The following is a 21,142-nucleotide window of genomic DNA, read 5'->3' on the forward strand; positions in this document are numbered from 1 at the left end:
AAGTTGTATAAATCTTTACCGTCGGTCACACTATGTGGGCGTGGCATGGCGGCAAAATATGGCGTCTCGCCATAAAACACGAGATTGTTATAACTTTTCCATTCTTTGTCCCATCTGGTCCAAACTTCTCATGCTTCATCAGAGTCCATCCCTTAACACTTCTACATAACAACATTTCATAAAGCCCCGCCCCTTATGCTTTATCCACGCCCCCTTTCATCACATGACCATATTGCATACTTTACATAACTCCTCCAACAGATTTCATCCCATTGACTTCAAACTTGGTCAGTACCATCACAAGGCCTTTGGGATCAAAAGTTGTATAAAGCTTTACCGACGGTCACACTATGTGGGCGTGGCATGGCGGCAAAATATGCCGTCTCGCCATAACACACGAGACTGTATAACTTGACCATACATTGTCCAATCTGTCCCAAATTTCACACACGTGATTAGGGTCCAGCCCGGAACATACCCACGTGTCAATATTGACACACAGTCATAGCGCCCTCTGCTGGCTACAGGAAGTAACATGTTTTACACCTACCCCAAGCACAGTGGTAGGAGACACGCCATTTGGGACGCATAGGGACAGGGCCCACATCGCCGCGCCCGACGTGCCCTCCCCCGACGGCTCCACTCTGCGAGGGCCCGTTCAGTACTGCTTGTTATTTTTCTCCTTCTCCCAAATGAATTGCCTTTTTGGGGGCTTTATCATATTCAAAAACTCACCAAATTTGGAATATACATAAATCTCATGTGAAATTTACGTATTCTGGTATTCGCGGCAATGGACCTTGCAAAATGACTCACTAGCGCCCCCTCAAAATTTTCAAAACAGCCTCACAATATAGGTTTTTTTCACGTAGACACACGAAAGTCGGTACATATGTGTATCCTGGGAAGACGCACCAAAAAGCCTCAAGAACCCGTACCCGAAAACGTACAGGAAGTCGGCCATCTTGTATTGAATATCGCACTTGTCATCGTTTTTGGCCATTTCCAGGTCGCATACTTTAACGAACTCCTACAGATTTTATCCAATTGACTTCAAACTTGGTCAGTACCATCACAAGGCCTTTGGGATCAAAAGTCGTATAAATCTTTACCGACGGTCACACTATGTGGGCGTGGCATGGCGGCAAAATATGGCGTTTCGCCATAAAACACGAGATTGTTATAACTTTCCCATTCTTTGTCCCATCTGTTCCAAACTTCTCATGCTTCATCAGAGTCCAGCCCTTAACACTTCTATATAACAACAATTCATAAAGCCCCGCCCCTTATTTTTTATCCACGCCCCCTTTCATCACATGACCACCTTGCATACTTTACATAACTCCTCCAACAGATTTCATCCCATTGACTTCAAACTTGGTCAGTACCATCACAAGGCCTTTGGGATCAAAAGTTGTATAAATCTTTACCGACGGTCACACTATGTAGGCGGGGCATGGCGCCAAAATATGGCGTCTCGCCATAAAACACGAGATTGTTATAAGTTCTCCATTCTTTGTCCAATCTGCTCCAAACTTCTCATGCTTCATCATAGTCCAGCCCTTAACACTTCTAAATAACAATATTTCATAAAGCCCCACCCCTTATGCTTAATCCACGCCCCCTTTCATAAAATGACCACGTTGCATACTTTAACGAACTCCTCCAACAGATTTCATCCGATTTACTCCAAACGTGGTCAGTACCATCACAAGGGCTTTGGGATCAAAAGTTGTATAAATCTTTACTGCCTGTCACACTATGTGGGCGTGGCATGGCGGCAAAATATGGCGTCTCGCCATAAAACACGAGATCGTTGTAACTTCTCCATTCTTTGTCCCATCTGGTCCAAACTTCTCATGCTTCATCAGAGTCCAGCCCTTAACACTTCCCAATAACAATATTTATAAAGCCCCGCCCCTTATGCTTTATCCACGCCCCCTTTCATAAAATGACCACATTGCATACTTTACATAACTCCTCCGACAGATTTCACCCCATGGACTTCAAACTTGGTCAGTACCATCACGAGGCCTTTGGGATCAAAAGTTGTATAAATCTTTACCGACAGTCACTCTATGTGGGCGTGGCAGGGCGGCAAAATATGGCGTCTCGCCATCTAACACCAGACTGTATAACTTGACCATACATTGTCCAATCCGTCCCAAATTTCACATACGTGATGAGGGTCCAGCCCGAGACACACCCACGGGTCAATAGTGACACACAGTCATAGCGCCCCCTGCTGGCTACAGGAAGTTACATGTTTTACACCTACCACAAGCACAGTGGTAGGAGACACGCCATTTGGTACGCATAGGGACTGAGCCAACAGCGCCGCGTCTGATGTGCCCTCCCCTGACGGCGCCTCCCCCGACGGCTCCACTCTGCGAGGGCCCGTTCAGTACTGCGCGCAGTCCTAGTTGTCTTTTTTTATTCTTATTTTTTGTAAAGAACTTTGTGTTGCATTTATTTGTATGAAAAGCGCTATATAAATAAAGTTTGATTGGTGACAATAGACAGTGAATGATACTTGCCAAGTATTTTTTAAATTTGCTGCCCTTTTCCATTCATTCATTATCCCTAAATCCTTATAATCCTAGGTCGCAGAGGGCTTGAGCCGATGCTGACATTGGGCGAGATACAACCTGGACAGGTCACCAGATTATCACAGGTTAGATACATAGAGAAAGACATTCACGCTCTCATACACTGCTACAGGCAATTTAGTCACCAATTAAACTTAAGATGCATGTTTTGCGCTGTGGGTGGAGGGCAGTGAACTGGAGAGAACCCAAGCTGACACAGGGAGAACATGCAAACTCCACACATAAGAGCCGCAGGTTAAAGTCTAACCGGTGACCCTCTTGCTGTGAGGCAAGAGTGCTAACCTGACCTTCTCCGGTCAGGTTAGGTGCAGTAAACTGCCATAAGAAATATAGCACCACTCAAACTTGAGAGCACTGAAGCTCCAGTACCTTAGCTTGCTAATAGGGCAGTCCGTGGCCTAGAGGTTAGGAATCGGGCTCGTAACTGGAGAGTCGCCAGTTTAAATCCCGGTACTGACAGGTCGAGGACTGAAGTGCTTGAGTGCCCTTGAGCAAGGCACCTAACCCCCCTGCACAGCTCCCCGGGCGCAGTAATGTGCTGCCATGCTCCTTGCACGGTGTGTTCACTTGCGTGTAAAAAAGAATGGGTTAAATGCGGAGGTTGAATTTCCCCATTGTGGGGTTGATAAAGTAATCTTCTTCTTCTTCTTCTTGTAATATATAGGCCTAGCTTACAGCTATCTTGTCCTCTATGGGCGCTTTCACACCTATCTCATTAGGTCCGGACTTTAGGACTTTTCCGTTTGATCCGAACCTAAATTCCAGGTGTGAAAGGTGCCGCGGAGCACGGTCCGCACCAAAGGACCAAAGTTTGGTCCGACCAAAAGAGGTGGTCTCGGTCTGGACCAAACGAACCAAGGTCCGAACCTTTTGCAGTGTGAAAACAACTTTTTTTTATAGTTTGGACTTTTGTATCAATGACAGGAAGTTTTTTTTTACTTTGCCATAACTGTCAGGATTGCGAGCCGTTTTCTCCTCCTCTCCTGGCGATACAGTTTTCTCATGATGAGGAGGCTCATCTTGCGAATACCAAGCACTCTCACGTATTGGTCATTAAGCTGGTGCTGCTGGTAGCAAAAGACCAGCAAAAGTATTACCACAGGTAAAAGGTGGCTCGCTGGATTCATTTAGTGTAAACACATTAAGGAAGTAACACTGAGGTCAGATGCCGGCCGGCCTAACAACGCAGCGTAACCAAAACAAAATGAGCCGCGGAAGTACACAGGGAGATGACGTGTCCAGTGGAATTGTCTTGTAAAGTCCGTTATTTCTTTTGCAGTGTGAAACCAAAACCAACAGGACCAAATGTATACCATGTAACAGAACACGGACCTTGGTTCGGACTTTCAGGTGTGAAAACGCCCTATGATAGACAGAGTGCAAAAATAATCATTTTACATGCTTAAATCTAATGTATCTAGTTCCCGTAGGAAAGATGAGTTGCTCATGTGTTGCTCAGTCTCTTCTCTGAGATCAGTTTGAACTTCTCATATTCATGTCATTCTGTGATTGTTTGTTTCTGAATTACTTCTCCTAAGGAAGAGGTTCTCAAATGGGGTACGCATACCCCTGGGGGTACGTGAAGGCACTCCAGGAGGTACATGAGATTTTAAAATATACATTTAAAAAGTAGCATCAATGCAAAAAATCCTTATCCTTAAATAACTATTTAGTAAATATTTTAGGAAAATATAAGTATAAGTTCATAAAATGAATATTATATTAAGTAGGCTATTCAATTTCATGATCCTAAAAACCCATAGTGTCCCCCATACCAGGATGGTTGGACCCAACCTGTCATATGCCACCTGGCATCACCTGTCAATCACTTGAAAACTCAAAGATGGAGACGTGGTTGAAGCGTAGCAGTTATAGTTTTAAATGGTTATATGCTCACTGTTTTTTACTACATTAGTTTGAATCACTACATTTGAGGGATGAGAAATATTTGCAATAAATTTAGTTATGGATTATTAACATTTAAAATGTTTGAAATATTTTTTTTTCTTCAAATGTTTGAATTTTGTATGTATTTATCAGTTCCAAAGTTTAATAAATCAGACACTGATGGCACAGCGCTCTGTTTTTAAGTCTTTTTTTTTTCAACCAAAAATGCTTTGCCCTGGTTAGGGGGTACTTGGCTGAAAAAATATTTCACAAGAGGTACATCACTGAAAAATGGTTGAGAACCACTGGTCTAAGGGACCCTTAGGAGCAAGAAATAAGCTAAAAAGAGACAAAGACATCACTAAGACAAAGGAGGTTGAGTTGAGGAAACCATTTGAGCAAAACTTGAGAAGTGGATCAACTGAAGAGATCTCATAGTTGTATGCCCCTGATCTCAATCATGTCTTGGTTATTTTGAAGGAGAATTTAATTGAGACATAAAGGTTTGTTACACCTATGTTTTCTTTCTGTTTAATCACACCCAAATATGTATTTTTGTTTACATTTATATAATTTACATGTTGTTTGATCCAACTATTTAAGTTCTTTATTTCTTAATATTCATGGTAAAGACAGTCATATCATTTTAAATATATCATAGTAAAACATAAATTTAGCTGTCTACTTCATCTCAACAAAATACTTAGATAACATTAAACAGATACTGTGATTCACATTCAATACTCACACACGGATCGTCGTCGTCCATGTTCAATAGTTGCAACAGTTTGTAATGCTTCCACGGAAATTTGGGACGCTGTCGCAAAATACAAGAGGTCTAGAAATGCAGGTACAGATCCAGAGCCGGCCCAAGGCATAAGCGAACTAAGCGGCTGCTTAGGGCCCCGTGGCCGCTAGGGGGCCCCCAAGAGCAATTACAAAAAAATAAATATACATTAAACATTTTTTTTATTTTTTTTAAATGTATGTATGAGGGATGATTTCTCTATGAGCAAAGATATATTATTATACGAAACCACAATTTTATGTCAACAAAGTGCTGCTGCTGATGTAGGCTAGTTACTGCCTCTACTTAATGTCAAGGCTCTGCGGCACCGGTAATGTTGCCTCGCCTCCTGCCGTGCAGTACGCACTGCCCGTCAAAAAGCCAAGATACAGGTATGTTTGCATGTCTTGGTAAGGGAATGTTTATCAAAGAGATGTGTAGAGCCGGCTGCCGGCCCGTTATTAGCAAATTAGCTCGCTAGTTAAAAACGAGAGAAATGTGTTTTTAAACTGACCAGTTAAATAGCTTAATATTCATGCTAACGTGTTTGTATTTGAGTAATAATGAGCTTAACTTTGAGTTGATTCTCGGGGTTGGCTCTATATATTTCTGCTATTTGTTTGGGCTTCTAAACAATGTTTTTGCTAACGTTTGATGGCAAACATGAATTAAAACAGCACCGTCTTTGCTAGTAAGTAGTAAGTAGTTTTTGCATCAGGCTACTAGTCATAGCTTGATATATGTTGTTTGCACAAACTGTTTGTTGCAGAGCATGGTTGTTTATGTGGGTAAAATAAACATCTTCTTTATTACAACAACTCATAAGTTCTGTGATTCTTCCTCAGGTGCACTGTTTAAGTACTTTGGAGGCACAGAATCAGCATCCACATCCTCAGGGTCAACTGTGGATAATACATCAGGTGAGATTAAGACTGTCACCATACAGTATACATTTCGTTTCTAAGTGTAAGAATTATATACATTTCGTCAAAATATGTCATTAATATCTCCATCATCTACAGAGCTCAGTCTTGCATCCCCATCCTCTGTGCCCACTGTCCCCTCCGTATCTGTGACCACAGCTGATCTACCTGGTAAGTTAACAGCAAAACACTCTTAATAATTACTCATTGTAATGCAGAACATTCCGAGATTAATAATTATGTACAAAACTGTAATTAATGTCCTTATAGGTCCTTGTTGATTAGTCATTGTCTTTCTTTGGTCACTTCCTCAGCAACTTCCACCACAACATCCCATTCGCATGATGAATCATCATCAGCTCCGCCAGTTGACCCAGCCGAGTGGCCTTCCTTCCTCTCGGATTCAGAAAGGACTGAGCAGGTGACCAGAGGTCCAGTGCCCATTAAGGAGAATTTTTCATTCCCGAAAAGACATGATGGCCGAAGTTTCCATTATCATTACACTTATAGACAGTTAATAAATGGGGAAAAGGTCGAGCGGAGCTGGCAGACTTATTCAAAAAGCAAAGATGCAGTCTATTGCTTTTGCTGCAAATTATTTTCAAAAAAGTCCTTAAAACTGACAACCGAGGGACAACAGGATTGGGTCAACATAGGTGCGCTGCTGAAACAACATGAAAATGGTGAAGATCATTGCAGCAACATGGTCAAATGGAAAGAATTTGCCTTGCGTCTTTCAAAGGGGAAAACTATTGGTGAGACAGAAATGGGCCTCCTTGAGGCAGAAAAGAATCGCTGGAGAGATGTTCTCACACGTTTAATCAGCATTATCCAGTCACTCGCAGAAAGGAACCTGGCGCTAAGGTGATCTGTTAACACATTACATCAGGCCAACAATGGGAACTTTCTAAAAGAAGTGGAACTGATGGCTAAATTTGATCCTGTGTTGAGAGATCACTAGAGCTGGGAATCACCAGAGGCCCCACGATACGATTTTATCGCGATACTTGAGTCATGATACGATATTATTGCGATTTTAAGCATTTCGCGATATGGTGAGTATTGCGATACAATATATTGCGATTTTACTGTTTAAAATTACTTATTTAACTGCATTTTGTGTCCACAAAATTAAATTAAATCAATAATTGTTTTGTCAAATAAGACAGTCTTTTTATTTCTCCACAATGAGAGTCAAACCCACAGACTGACCAACAAAGTATTCAGTCAAACTGAACTGAACTGATATCAAACATGCAGTGCAACGTTTGCTCCGGTGTGACTTTCATGTTCTGCTCGAGTCTAAAGAACGTGAGACAGACGCTTCCAGTCATCTGTCACACAGTGAGCCGTTATAGTCACATATGAATCTACTGCCCGCGACGTCCACGCAACACAAGTTATCGCAAGTATATCTGCTGTTCCCAAACTTTCCTCAACTTCAAGCTTTACTGCTGTGTATAGCTTTGATACGGCTGTGTCCGTGAAATAATGTTGTGACGGAGTCACATACCTGGTTCCAGTGTCTTTACCATGTAGCTAAAACCATCGTTTCCACAACGTTGTATGGCCTCAAGTCTTTGCACATGAAGCAAGCAATGGATTGTGTTATTTCCTTTGCGCGTTCTGAATTGAGAGGCAGTTTTGTCGGCTGGTTTCTCGGTAGCGCTGATGTAGCGTTAGCTTTGGCGTCATCAGTTAATGCGATCTCAGGATGGTGCCGAGTTAGATGAGCCCGCAAGTCCCTTGTATTCCCCGAGTATTTTATTTTCATGCGGCACTCCTTGCAAACTCCATGTGTCATTTCTATCTCATTCGTCCCTTCCTTGTTAAAAAGAAATCCAAAATAAATCCACACGCTTGACATTAACGCGGACGGGGCTCTCCTTATTTATTATCTCTGGTGCCGCCATCTTTGTTGTACCAACTTCTTCTGTCACGCTGACCATCACCTCTACTGACCTCACCAGAATAATACTCAACAGCACCATCTAGTGGATCAAAAAAGCAATTGATTTCATTTTAAGTACCAAAGAATTCACTTCATTTTTTCCATTAAGTATGACAAAAAAGTATCGATACTTGGCGGCCATGAATCGATATTATATCGCCACGCAAAATATCGCGATACTATGCTGTATCGATTTTTCCCCCCACCTCTAGAGATCACGTGAGACGCATTGACAGTGGATCAGAGCATATCACATACTTGGGTAAAACTATTCAAAATTAGTTGATAACCTGTGTAAGTGACAAAATAGTGGACACAATGGTGTCTGAAATCAAAGATTCCAAGTACTATGCAATAATACTGGACTGCACCCCAGATGTAAGTCATCAAGAACAGATGTCTGTTGTTTTGCGCACTGTAAATCTTGACAAAACACCAGAGATAAAGGAGCACTTCTTGGGGTTTCTTATAGCTCCTGAATCTACTGGTCAAGGCTTGTCTGAACTAATTATTCAGAGGCTTGAAGAGCTGAACATCCCCTTTGAGGACTGTAGGGGACAATCTTATGACAATGGCGCAAACATGAAAGGGGCAAATAAAGGCGTACAGGCAAGGCTTTTTTTTAAAAATCCACGCGCTTTTTATGTGCTTTGTGGAGCGCATAGCCTAAATCTAGTGGTGTCTGATGCTGCAAAAGCGTCCATGGATGCCACTTGCTTTTTTGGAAATGTGGAAAAAACATACAAACTCTTCTCAGGTTCCCCTCAAAGGTGGGCCATCTTGAAGAAGCATGTGAACATCACACTCAAGTCTTGGAGTGATACACGATGGGAAAGCCGAGTAAATAGTATCGAACCATTACGCTACCAAGCATACAAGGTGAGAGAGGCTTTGTTAGAAGTCAGGGAAAAAACTACTGACCCCACAGTAAAAGTTGAGACTCACTCGCTTGCAGAAGAAATCGGGTCATTCAGATTTCATATTTGTTGCGTGGTTTAGTATGACATTCTGTCCCAAATTAACACCACAAGCAAACTACTTCAGTCAGCCAACATGCAGCTTGATGTTGCAGTCGGCCTCATTCAGAAAAACAAAGACAATTTAATCAGTTATATGGCAACTGGTTTTAAAGATGCACAGATCTCAGCTAAAGAGATATGTGAAAAAATAAACACTGAAGCAGTGCTGAAACAGAAGAGGTTGCGAACCACAAAAAGGCACTTTGCCTATGAAATGCCTGATGAGCCACTATCTGACGCAATGAAAAGGTTAGAAGTATCCTTTTTTAATGCTGTGGTAGACTGTACCATCCAGTCTTTGGAGGACCGCTTTCAGTCCCTAGGGGAGGTCAGAAGCGTTTTTGGAGTGCTTTTCAACTTTGGCCAGCTTGATGCACAGACAAGGAAGGACCAGTGTAAACTTCTCAGAGACAAACTCACCTTTGGAGAAGAGTCTGACATAGATGGGAGTGCACTGGCCACAGAGATGGAGAACCTTCCAGAACTACCTCAAGCACAGATGACCCCATTTGCACTGCTCACTTATCTCTCTCAAAATGAGATCTGTGAGTTGTACCCAAATCTTTGGGTAGCTCTACGGATAGCCTGCACTCTACCTGTGACTGTTGCATCTGCAGAGCGGAGCTTTTCAAAGCTCAAATTAATAAAGAACTACTTGAGATCTTCCATGGCACAAAAAAGACTGAGTGGACTGGCAGTGATTAGTATTAACAACAAAGTTGGCCACCAGATTTCATACAGTGATGTCATAGATGACTTTGCTTCCAGAAAAGCCAGAAAGCACAGGTTTTAAGGAGTGGGTGGAGTATTGGGGAAGAACAGTGTGGATTGTGTGGATTAAGGTGGTTTATTTTGATTTCTTTTTATAAAGCTTTTGCACATAGTTACATATTTACATAGTTTTAAGACATACTTATTTAACTTAATTTATTTTTTAAACCAATTTTGTTACCTTGTTTCAGATAACTGTTTATTAATATTTAAGTTTTTTGCTTGATATTTGATTTGTCTGTTTTTGTAAAGTTGAATTTGATATTTTATTTGCTGTTGCACCTTTGCACTACAACTTGTTTTTGCACATTGCTCTTACAGTTTGTTTAAAGTCAAAAATAATAAAACAGATGATGCTTTACCATTTGGAATGTTGTGTAAGTCAATCCCAGGTCTCTCTTGTAGCTGAATGTGCACCCTGGACATCATTCACCAATCATTCACTGGTATTATTTGTATTATTATTGCATTGTTATTATTAATGTTATTAACTGGGCCACCCCCTTAAATGTACAAAGACATATCAGGCTGACAATAGATTAATGTAAACAACACTTTATACAATACACAATATTATTGGCAGAAGTAGAGGGCCCCAAAATCAAATTTTGCTTAGGGCCCCATGGAGGCTTGGGCCGGCTCTGTACAGATCTACAGGTCTAAATCTGCAGCATCCGGGTCTGCAGACACACCCTACTCGTCTGGAATGCCCTGCTTAGCCTGCTGCCCCCGCGACCCGGCCCCGGATCAGGGAGGAAAATGGATGGATGGATGGATGGATGGATGGATAGTGTTCCCCCCTCTGGGCGTGGTCTCCCGAGTGACACGTTATTCTGTCTCTGCAGTTTACAATGTAGAATTTAAAAGGTGCTGTGAAGTGATTGAAGAATTCAAACCAGAGTAGCCGCATGGATTATTACACCATGTATCTGTCATTGTAGTAGTAAGTATACTCGCTACATTCAACATTATGTTTTCCCAAGTGATTGTCCGTCTTGCACTTTTATGATTTCCTTTTTCCGACAGTATTTGAACGCAGCGCCTTGACCGCTTTTCTGCCAGCCCCCATCTGGTCTGAATTCTTCTGACTTACTGCAGCAGATTCCTTTAACCTAGCAACACACAACTTCACCAAGACTTCAATAAACAGGGATTATTCACAGTGGAAGGTAAGTGAGACTAAATGCTACAGTCACATGATGCAAATGTGATGGAATAGTGCAGCACTGAAATCCATAGCGACACACTGTGTTTCTATAGCTCCACCATAACAGACTGCTCCTACTCATATTCATACAAGGCTAGGAGTTTATTCCGCTACATACCAGGAGTTCAGTTTAGTTACTTTAATGTTATAATTGCACCTGGGACTGGAGTGATTGACAGCTACTTATTTAAGAGACACTGAATTACTCCAGTATTACAAAAACCTGACACGCCTTTGTGATTAAGGCATTCAAAAGATAATTTAAACTGCATCAGAAACTAACTAAATAATAGGAAATGGTAACATGTTGAGCAACAGCAGAGACACGCCGTCCTGGACGTCTGTCCTCGGAGCTCTGCGTCTTATTTTCTACATTCAACAGGAGCTCTAAAACATGTAGGGAAGTTTCGGGGGTATTTGCCAAAGACTGTTGAGCTCGTTTAAAGGCGAATGAAGGGTTTTTTCTCAATTATAGCGCGGTTCGTACTGCCATTTTTCTCTTGGAGCGGCCACGCGGCCACACCTCTCCAGCGGTTACCACGATAATGGGGTCTTGAAGGCACCATATTGTTTTTCTATTTCTGGAGGCTCGACATTTGAGAGAGAACACCAACCAAAGGCGGTGAACATAGGCAGAGGAGTGGCTCTGTCCTTTGTTCTATTCATTTAATCATCTGACATACCATTAGGCTTCATAGGGAGGGGACAGCGCATGCCCCCTGTTCATGAAGACCCTGTGAGGCTTTCACGTACTTTCGAAAATAGCAGGCAGCAACCTCCTCCCGGTCATAGCAGAGGGGCGGATGGTTTGGGGCGTGGTTACCTTTGATTGACAGGTCGCTTACCGCGCTGTCATCAGGATAGAAACAAAACATAGGCCTGTGTACATCTTAAAAACCTGTTTGGTTTGTTTTCTTCTTCGAACTTTGACACGTTTTGTACGGTGGCCCTGAAGTGCAAATCAGAAAACACAACAACAAATCAAAAAACACAACGGCAAATCAAGAAACACAACAACAAAACAGAAAACACAACAACAAACAAGATTTTTCTTGATTTTCTTGATTTGTTGTTGTGTTTTTTGATTTGCCGTTGTGATTTGCACTTCAGGGCCACCATAGTTTTAATTTCATTAAAGTTAATTTGACACTCAAATGAGTCGGCTGTTCAATTTAAGTAACACACATGTTGTTTTAGCGAGTGTATTTTTAGATTCCCCAACTCCCCACCTCTCTGTCCTCCTCCGAGACATGCGTGCATTCACACACTAATGCTTCCTATACACCAGAAGACTTTGAAAAGGTTTGGAAAAGACTCCTGGAAGACTATCGTGTCACACCTGCTCACATCTAAAGACAAGTGTTTAGGGTTTTTAGTCTCACACTGAGATTTTAGACAGACTGTCAATCTTTCAGAGTCACTATTTACAAGACTACAACTAGATTCTTTTACCAGTTTTTTCCTACAATGCAATTTTTTCCCATCATGCTCTTAGTAAAAACTCACTAACTGGAGGAGAAGCAGCTTTTGGCTCAAGCTGCTCTAGTGTGTGACTCAGTGGTTTGTTTTGGGAAAAAACAACAACAAAAAGAAGAGAAGACGCCACAAAATGCCCCTCACAAAGTTGAAAAAGGGTTTCTGTTTTTATCACATGAAAAGTTTACTATTTTACAGTAAAAATAGATATAAGGAAGAATAAAGGAAAGGAACATTTAAAAAAATAATTCATGATATACATTAATGTCCTATTTAATTATAATGTGTTTAATTGAATAATTATATTTATCAGCTCTATCAACTTTCATTTAGTCAATCATAAATTAATCATCCATTATTTGTTATTTATTTATGTATACATTTATTTATACATTTTAACTGGGTCTCCTTATTGTTACTCCTATGACATCACTATATTTTTATTGAGGCATTATTGTGATGTTCCTTTTTCCTGTGGAAGTGGTTTTACTGGCCGGTCTGGAACCGGGGACCTTTCCCCCGCTCATCTATTGGTTGGTGATTGTGTTACGTCACTGAGACTTGAGATAATATCAAACACGTTAGATATGATCAAACCCAAGATGAGGACAAGACTGATATGAAACAGAGCAGATTACTACCTTAAACTTAACCATGGAGATGACAGGAGCGCTGTGACTCCAGTAAATCTCCTAGATTTGGGACTGGGGAGATCATTTGGTGTAAGCCCAGCATTACACATGCACTGAATTTTCCTCGCTGCATCGACGCACGCACCTGCCTGCCTGTGTGTGTGTGTGTGTGTGTGTGTGTTTGTGTGTGTGTGTGTGTGTGTGTGTGTGAGTGAGTGCACACCGAACTGTACGGGCCGGTCAGAATTGATCCAAACACACTGTTTTATGAGCTGTTCGGTAGCCGCGAGCTAAGAATTAAAGTTTTACTCAAAAAAATTTAACTCTACACTAGTATTAATTACTAATCCTCTGAATTACTTACTGTAAATACATCATGCAAACACAGCTTTTAAATAAGAGCACATGTTAACATGTTAATAGAATTATTAACATGTTAACAATTATTAATCACAATTATTCATCATGTTAGGGAAAATGTCTGTATTTTTATTGCACTACTTTTAAACAAACAATAGGAACAGTTTTTAGTGTGTGCAGTGCTAGTGTGCGAGTCTCCAAAATGCTCCAATAACACCAGAAAAAGTCACTGGATTTGTCTCCAGTCGCTTTTTTGAAAAATAGTCGCTAAGGGGGTCTGAAAAGTCGCTACATATAGCAACAAAGTTGGCAACACTGCTTCGCCGGCTTTTACAAATGGCGCGTGTTGTTGTGTCGTCGAGTACTACGTCACATCCTGCTTCTTTAGCGATCGCTAGCTATTTAGGCAGCTACATGAAACCTTAACTATGCATTCGCCCCCTGGTGGTTGGTGGACTACAGGTGTAGAAAGTGCTTGATGAGATATGCAGGAGAGCCGTAGTTTAAAATGGAAATATCGCTGACGATCAGGTTAATTTAATCGTGGCGGCCAAAATTGTAATAACGATTAAAATTCAATTAATTGTGCAGCCCTAAGTCTAGGTATTTAATGGGAAACCCTTACACCATGATGGCAAGAAGTAATGCAAATATCATGATATTCATCTTTTTACTCAGAAAAAATACATACCAGTATAATCGTGAACGATACGATATGGCACACCCCTACCCCTACCTTATTGTCAATATATTTCATGAGGCTGTGATTATCCTAGAGGTCACAGCAGCTCATTTTATACAGTGAGGTAAGGTTTCAAGAATGCAATGAAATGCTACTATTGAAACTAACAGCAGGATCTGAGCTGAAGTGGAGAGGTTTTCAGAGACATAGCTTGGTTTTACTGGCCTTCTAAACAGTATTTGTTTGAGAAAAAGGAGTAAGAATGTTCACTGCGGGACAAACAAATGGACACTATTAGCTCTCGATGCAATGCATACTGCGAGGAACTGCCCACATCAGCAAAACCTGAAAACAACAGTTTTCTTGTGGAACAGCTTTAGTGAGGAAAACAACTACAAAACCTTCTTTTCATGTTTGAGTTGCTCCTTTTCAAAGTTCTGCTTGGTGTCCAAGAGCCCAGCAACAGACAAGGAACAGGAGAAATAATCAATATGGGCAAAAAGTATTCGTTGTTGTGAACAAGCAACATATTATCATGAACAGGTTTGTACTATATCCTACAAAAGACAGAGGCGATTTATGTTTTAAACTCATTAATAACATTGCAATATGTAAGAATTATTAAGGTTAGGCAACAAAACCACATGTCTAAGGTTAGAAGAAAAAAAAACAGGATTATGCCTAAAATTACAAATGGCCATGACTCAAGTGGTTTCCAACAGCACATGAATGTCACTCTCCTGGGTTTATAGGCCTAAATTTCTATTGTGTTACAATTGCTCCCAATCTCCCCTAGTTGACCTCATCAGATTATACTGAACATATTCGTCAATTGAGTGTAGCCAAAAGTCTTGTGTAAATCCAACTTAATTGACTTAACTCATATTTTTGGCATTACTTGTTTTAGTCTTTACAATGTTTGTACAATTAATAAATTAGCAATTTTATTACATTGTCATTTTCTTCCTTTTTTTCTGGGCCAGTAAAACGGAACCTTTTTTAAATTGGACACAGACGCAGGTCATAAATTGTACATCTGTAAATAAGTCCAAAATTTGACATATAAAATTTGTTTTTAAAGTTAAGATGCAACTTTTTGCAAATAATTTGAAACGGTCAAGGCCTTAAGAAGGATTTAAATAAAGAATGCAGTTACTCTTAACTCAAATATTCCGCTGGAATAAAAGTGAGCTGGAATCCATTGGCACCATTGAACCATGTCATGATATTTTATTTTTTATGGTCAGTTTTTCCTTTGGTTAACTTATCCAAAAATAACAACCAGAACTAATACTTATTCCATAATTGTAATATAATAATACCATATTGATTTATACACAATACTACACTACAATACTATAATTAACCCTCTGGGCTCTGAGCCTATTTTGGTCGTTTTTGAAAACTTTTGATTTTGCCCTTCATGAACCACATAAAAAATGTTTACTATACCCATATTTGGTATCCATTTTTTCTTCACCTATATGATCTCACAATTATTTTCTCACTTTAACCTACTTTATCAACATATTGAGCCCAAAAATCATGAAATCCGAGTTGAAAAATTATACTATTTACTTCAATAAAAACCAAAAATATGCTCAATGAACTGTTTTTGGAACTTGAAAATGTAAACATAGGATACAAATATGAATACATGAAAGGTACAATTTAACTATAATAAAACTATATACACAAAATCCCATAAAAACATGATATATATATATATATATATATATATATATATATTCAAAACAAAAACATGTATATTTATAGGCATTTTTTTTCCTTGTTAGCTGCAACTTTTCAAAACAAACTATGTGTTAAATTACACAGAGAGCTACACCGACGCTCAAATATTTCTATCAAATTAAATCATATCTTTGGTTTAACATGACCTAGGAAAATTGGGAGAAAGTTTCAAGTCTGTACTTTGGAGTGAAGTTGATAGCAGCGCTCCATGTGACCTACTTTTTTTGTTAAACGTCACATGATCTGATCAGGACGCCACGATCATAGACCCCAGAGGGTTAAAATGGAATTGTCTCACTTTAAGTCTATTTTTGGGGCATTTGGCCTTTAATGGACAGGACAGCTGGTGAGAGGCATGAAGGGGGGGCTTGACATGCACAAAGTGCCACGGGTATATCTCACTTTTGTTGCTGGAGACCCTGACCCCAACAGCACCTGTTTGAACCTTTTTTTATTTCACTATTTCCTATTTTCAGCTGCGGAGACCTCTTGTAGTTCTTTCACTTTGTCCTGGAGCTGTTTTCTCTTTTGTGGGAATGCCTTGACCCCACTGTCATGCACAAGCTGCAAGTGCAAGTCTGAGACATATGCAAACGGTTTGAATCCAAGGAGAAGAGTTCAAGTGAGAGTGAAGAAAATGTGTGTAAGCAGCAAGTTTTGAGTGCAAATACACAGTTTTGAGCTCAAGGAGATACCTGAGTGTGGCCAGTCATATTATGAGTGCAAGATGTTTGAGAGTGAGCAGTAAAACAATCTGAACGCAAGGTCAGGTAATCCTGCTCTTGAATAAAGATAGTAAGTAAACTCCATGCAATTAAACAAAACTTTATATTCTGATAGGTTCATGGGACAGAGACATACTAATGGGGGTTAGTGGGTCCTCCATTGCCCGCCTTCAACTGGTACAAAATGCTGCTGCACGTCTTTTAACTGGCACAAGAAAGTATGACCACATTTCACCTGTTTTAGCTTCACTGCACTGGCTGCCCGTTCGTTGTAGTTCAATATCGACCCTCGTAACAAAAAGTTATTAAGAGAATTTTGATAACCTAAAAATTACTCAAGTTATTAAATAACTTCCTGCAGATTTCGTTCAAAACAGGAAGTGCTGCATATCTCCACATTGGTGTGTCTGAATGACATGAAACTCAGGTCACTACTTCCCCATGAGCCCCTGAGGCTCTGTGCAAAATTTTGGCCAATGACCACTAGGTGGCGCTCTTTAAATGGAAGTATTTTATATCTCCACAAAACTTGGTACAATCATTGTCGATGCCCTCCTGAGGATAACCCTTGAAGGTTTTATTGATCGGCCCCTTGGTGGCACTCTGGTGGCAGTCTAATTTAATATTTGGCACTGTGCCCAGACCATAGCACTTAAGGCAATGAAATTCATAGGGGTGGTATAGACTCGCCCCTGTAACTCACACACCAAAAATGACCAGCAGGTGGCGCTATTATCAACACAAAACCGTTTTTGGCTGACAACTCCCATATAATATGATCGGCCGATGGGGGTGGGTGAGGACACACCCTGACAGCAGCATGACCCAACATGCATGGACTGCGTGGGCCCATTCAGTCCTGCTTGCAGGCTTAGTTTTATTACTGAAATTGTATTTTCGCAATTCGTTCCACTACTCATTGCTGGGGAAGGTGTTATGTGTTACTGCCCAAGACTGCAGATAAGGTACCTTTGTAGTCTACTGAAGGATTAGCTTTAATGTTTGGTGTCTTTTTCTGCAGATGATGTGGAGTGTTGTGTTCGTGCTGGCTGCTGCCCTCAGTGTGGGTGAGTATCATTTTTTCCACATTTTTCCACATGTTGTCTCTGAATGGTGTGCTACAATCTCTTTTCATCGGGTGTGTTCTACAGGACAGGAGCAACAAGTGCATTTATTTAACCCTCTGAAATCTTGGGCTATTGTGTCCATTAAAAATCTGTTAAAAGATGTTTACCATGCCATGTTAGTATCAGTTTTTTCAGCGCAACCTCACCTATATGTCCTGATAATTAATTTTTAACTTTGACTTACTTGATCAAAATTTTGAACCCAAAAGAAACAAAGGAAAACATAAAATCTGATCTTGAAAATTATATTTCACACACACAGCGATGTACATTTTGCAAATATGAAAATATATGCAAATATAACATAACAGGTAAAATGAGGATAATATCTAGTTCTATATTTTATACTAATATATTTGACATTATCTCCTGTTTTACTTGGCCAAATATCATTAAAAAAAAAATCTGGCATGGAGTTTAAAGACAGAACTTTAGAGGGAAGCTGATGGCGAGGCTCCATGTTGCTTCATTTCCACCTGCACATTAACTCCTTCACGTCATGAAGAAGTTAATGTGCAGGTGGTTTCATGGACTCCAGAGGGTTAGTGAATATTTGATGTGACAGGTTACTTGAAGGTGATCTAGGTTTAATGCATATGAACATAGGCAGTGAAGGTAGGAATGTGAGCACTATAGACTGGGTTCTGTGAATTTTTGACATACTTGCCTGGTTTTACACCTCTACAAAAGTAGCCACCAAACAGGCTTATTTGCATTCTTTACACAATGTCAACCCTTCCATTATGATTCAGTGGACCCTTTATCTTCTTTGAACCCTTCTGGTTGACCAGTAAACTGAGTGAGTGACTTGAAATATCTCTCAGAATTTTATTTTATTATTAATACATTGTATTACAACGTTCTTCTTTAGCTGTGCCTGAAAAACAAAAAACATTAGTCATGCACTTACATGATGCCTTACCTGCAAGCCTTGTGGCACTTTTGGTGGCGTGTGGAACTGAGTGTTAAGTCACTTATTCTTGATTGTACCTCAAGTACGTCACTTTGGACAAAAGTGGCTGTTAAATGAATACATGTAAATGTTTTTATTTATTCTACAGCAAACCACTATCTTTTATCACATAGAATAGGCCGGTTTCTCAGGAATTACATCCAATTTGGACAAATTGGCAGCTTATGATTTATGTCCAGTACCTCTGATAAATGTGCTGGTGTATAGGCAGCTCTGTGGGGGCTCTGTTGGGAGAAAATGCACCCCATTGTCTTTACAGCAGTCCAGAATTTTCAAACCAAACACTGCCTCTTTTACATTTTTACATTTATGATGTCCTTCTTAATGCCAAGTTGAAATGACAAACGCATCTCAAACAATGTCAGCTTTGCATTAAGTCATAAATCACAAAATGACACACAACAGTCATAAAATTTCATAAAGATATTAATGTTCCATAGTTATGACAGTGTGAGGTCTTTTTTCCTCACACAGCTTGAAATAAAGTGTGAGATATATTTAGTGTGAGACAGATTTGAGCTTAAAGAGTGTAGATTGGACACTCAAAAGAATGATCATATTGCAAAAAAAAATCTTAAACATAATCTCTATCAAATCAAAATTACTCGGGGTGTGACGAGATCTCGTGCGACGAGATTAAACTCGACGATATGTCTCGTTGCGTTGAAATTGTGTCTCGCAAGATTTGTGAGTTATCCAAACTTCTATTTGTGACCTGTGGGGGCATTAAAGGAAAAGAAGAAGAGGAGGAGAAGGAGGGGAAGCAGCAAGCAGCCAGAATGACGTCACAGGGTCCAGCAGCTCCTTAAGAAGAGTAAGAACGAATCGAAGCAGCACAGTCCTGCTAATAGGCTAACAGTTAGCTCTGTAGCAGCAAAGTGTGTATGTGCTGCTGCTGCTGTATTACTCACTTAGCTATCTCTGGGTTTTTTTACAACAAGCACCTAGTGATGCCGGTTAATTCACGATCACTATGTTTATGATAATGAGCCATGCTGCTTTGTTTATGATCATCTGCTGATGTTGTGCAGTTAGCGACGGCGGCCACAGTTGAGTCTCCCGTGTTTAATCCGTTGCGAGTATGTGATCACGGTCGAAACTGTCGCTAAGCGATTATGCGACGGTCGAAAACCATACGTCACCTCCAGAGTCTCATTAATCCCTCTGGGGGATTTTATTTTTTTATTTATCTTATTTTAACTTTTATACATTTTAGTTTTAGTTTCAATTTGTGGAAGAAGAAGTTTATTAAAAGCTCATGCTTACATCATGCATGTAGAGAGTTATAATAAAACATTACAAAATGCATGTGCAACTCAGTTAAATAAAAGTCTGTTGCTCCAGTCATATATTTTGTCATTGTAGTTTTCTTAAAATCTCGTCTCGTCTCGTTCTTGTGAACCCAATATCGCGTCTCGTCTCGTGAGCTGAGAGTATCGTCACACCCCTACAAATGACTTTATTTATCCCGAGGGTAAATTCAGTTATTCTGGTAGAATCTCTGTTAGAATGAGACAGCCTGATGTCTGTAGGAGAGAAGGATCTTTTGAATCTCTCCGTCCTGCAACAGAGAGAGAGGAGCCGTCCATAAAGGTTTTGTATAGCGGATGATCTGGGTATTTCAGGATGGCCTGGAACATGTTGACAGGTCATCTCTCCACCACCTCCTCCAGTGTGTCCAACCTGGCTCCAACCACAGAACCAGCTCTTTAGACCAGTCTGTCCAACCGCCTTCATCTCTGTGTCTGATGCTGCCTCCCCAGCAGACTGCAGCATAAAACACAGGAAACCAGTCAGAATCTGGTGTGACCCACAGTGCAACACATCTCCTTAGCATAGAGTTGATCAGGTTGGTGATTGTGGCCTGTGGAATGTTGGTTCACTCCTCTTCAATGGCTGAGTGAAGTTGCTGGATACTGGCAGGAACTTGAGAATGCTGTTGTATACGCCGATCCAGCTCTTAAAAACAAGAAAAAAAAGTACAAAAATTAAGTTTATTTTGCTTAAAAATAGCAAAATTATCTGCCAATGGAACAAGAAAATTTGGCTTGTCAAGACTTTCCAAAACAAGTAAAACATATCTAATCTCGCTGAACCCATAAATACCTCAGAATTAGTGTATTTTAACAAATTTTTCTTGATTCTTGTGACAGCCAGCCTGTCCGCGCCCTCTTACCCACCCACTAGATATGTGTGCGGCGCCGATTTGCCCTGGCGTAAATGGCGGAAGATCTAAAATCCCCGTCTCTCTCTCTGTCATG

At 40.4% G+C, this 21,142-nt stretch overlaps 1 protein-coding gene across 1 annotated transcript in view; it reads left to right on the forward strand.

The window, feature by feature from the left end:
• The window catches only part of wu:fc21g02, a 53,400-nt gene that overhangs the window by 1,564 nt on the left and 30,694 nt on the right, over window positions 1–21,142 (forward strand). The window contains exons 2-3 of the mRNA XM_059334896.1: window positions 10,974–11,116; window positions 17,803–17,848. Coding sequence (XP_059190879.1) covers window positions 17,803–17,848 — 46 coding nt within the window. The 5' untranslated portion in view covers window positions 10,974–11,116. The remainder of the gene's footprint in view (window positions 1–10,973; window positions 11,117–17,802; window positions 17,849–21,142) is intronic.

The sequence above is a fragment of the Centropristis striata genome, chromosome 1 (assembly GCF_030273125.1).
Source record: "Centropristis striata isolate RG_2023a ecotype Rhode Island chromosome 1, C.striata_1.0, whole genome shotgun sequence".
NCBI classification, from domain to species: Eukaryota; Metazoa; Chordata; class Actinopteri; order Perciformes; family Serranidae; genus Centropristis; species Centropristis striata.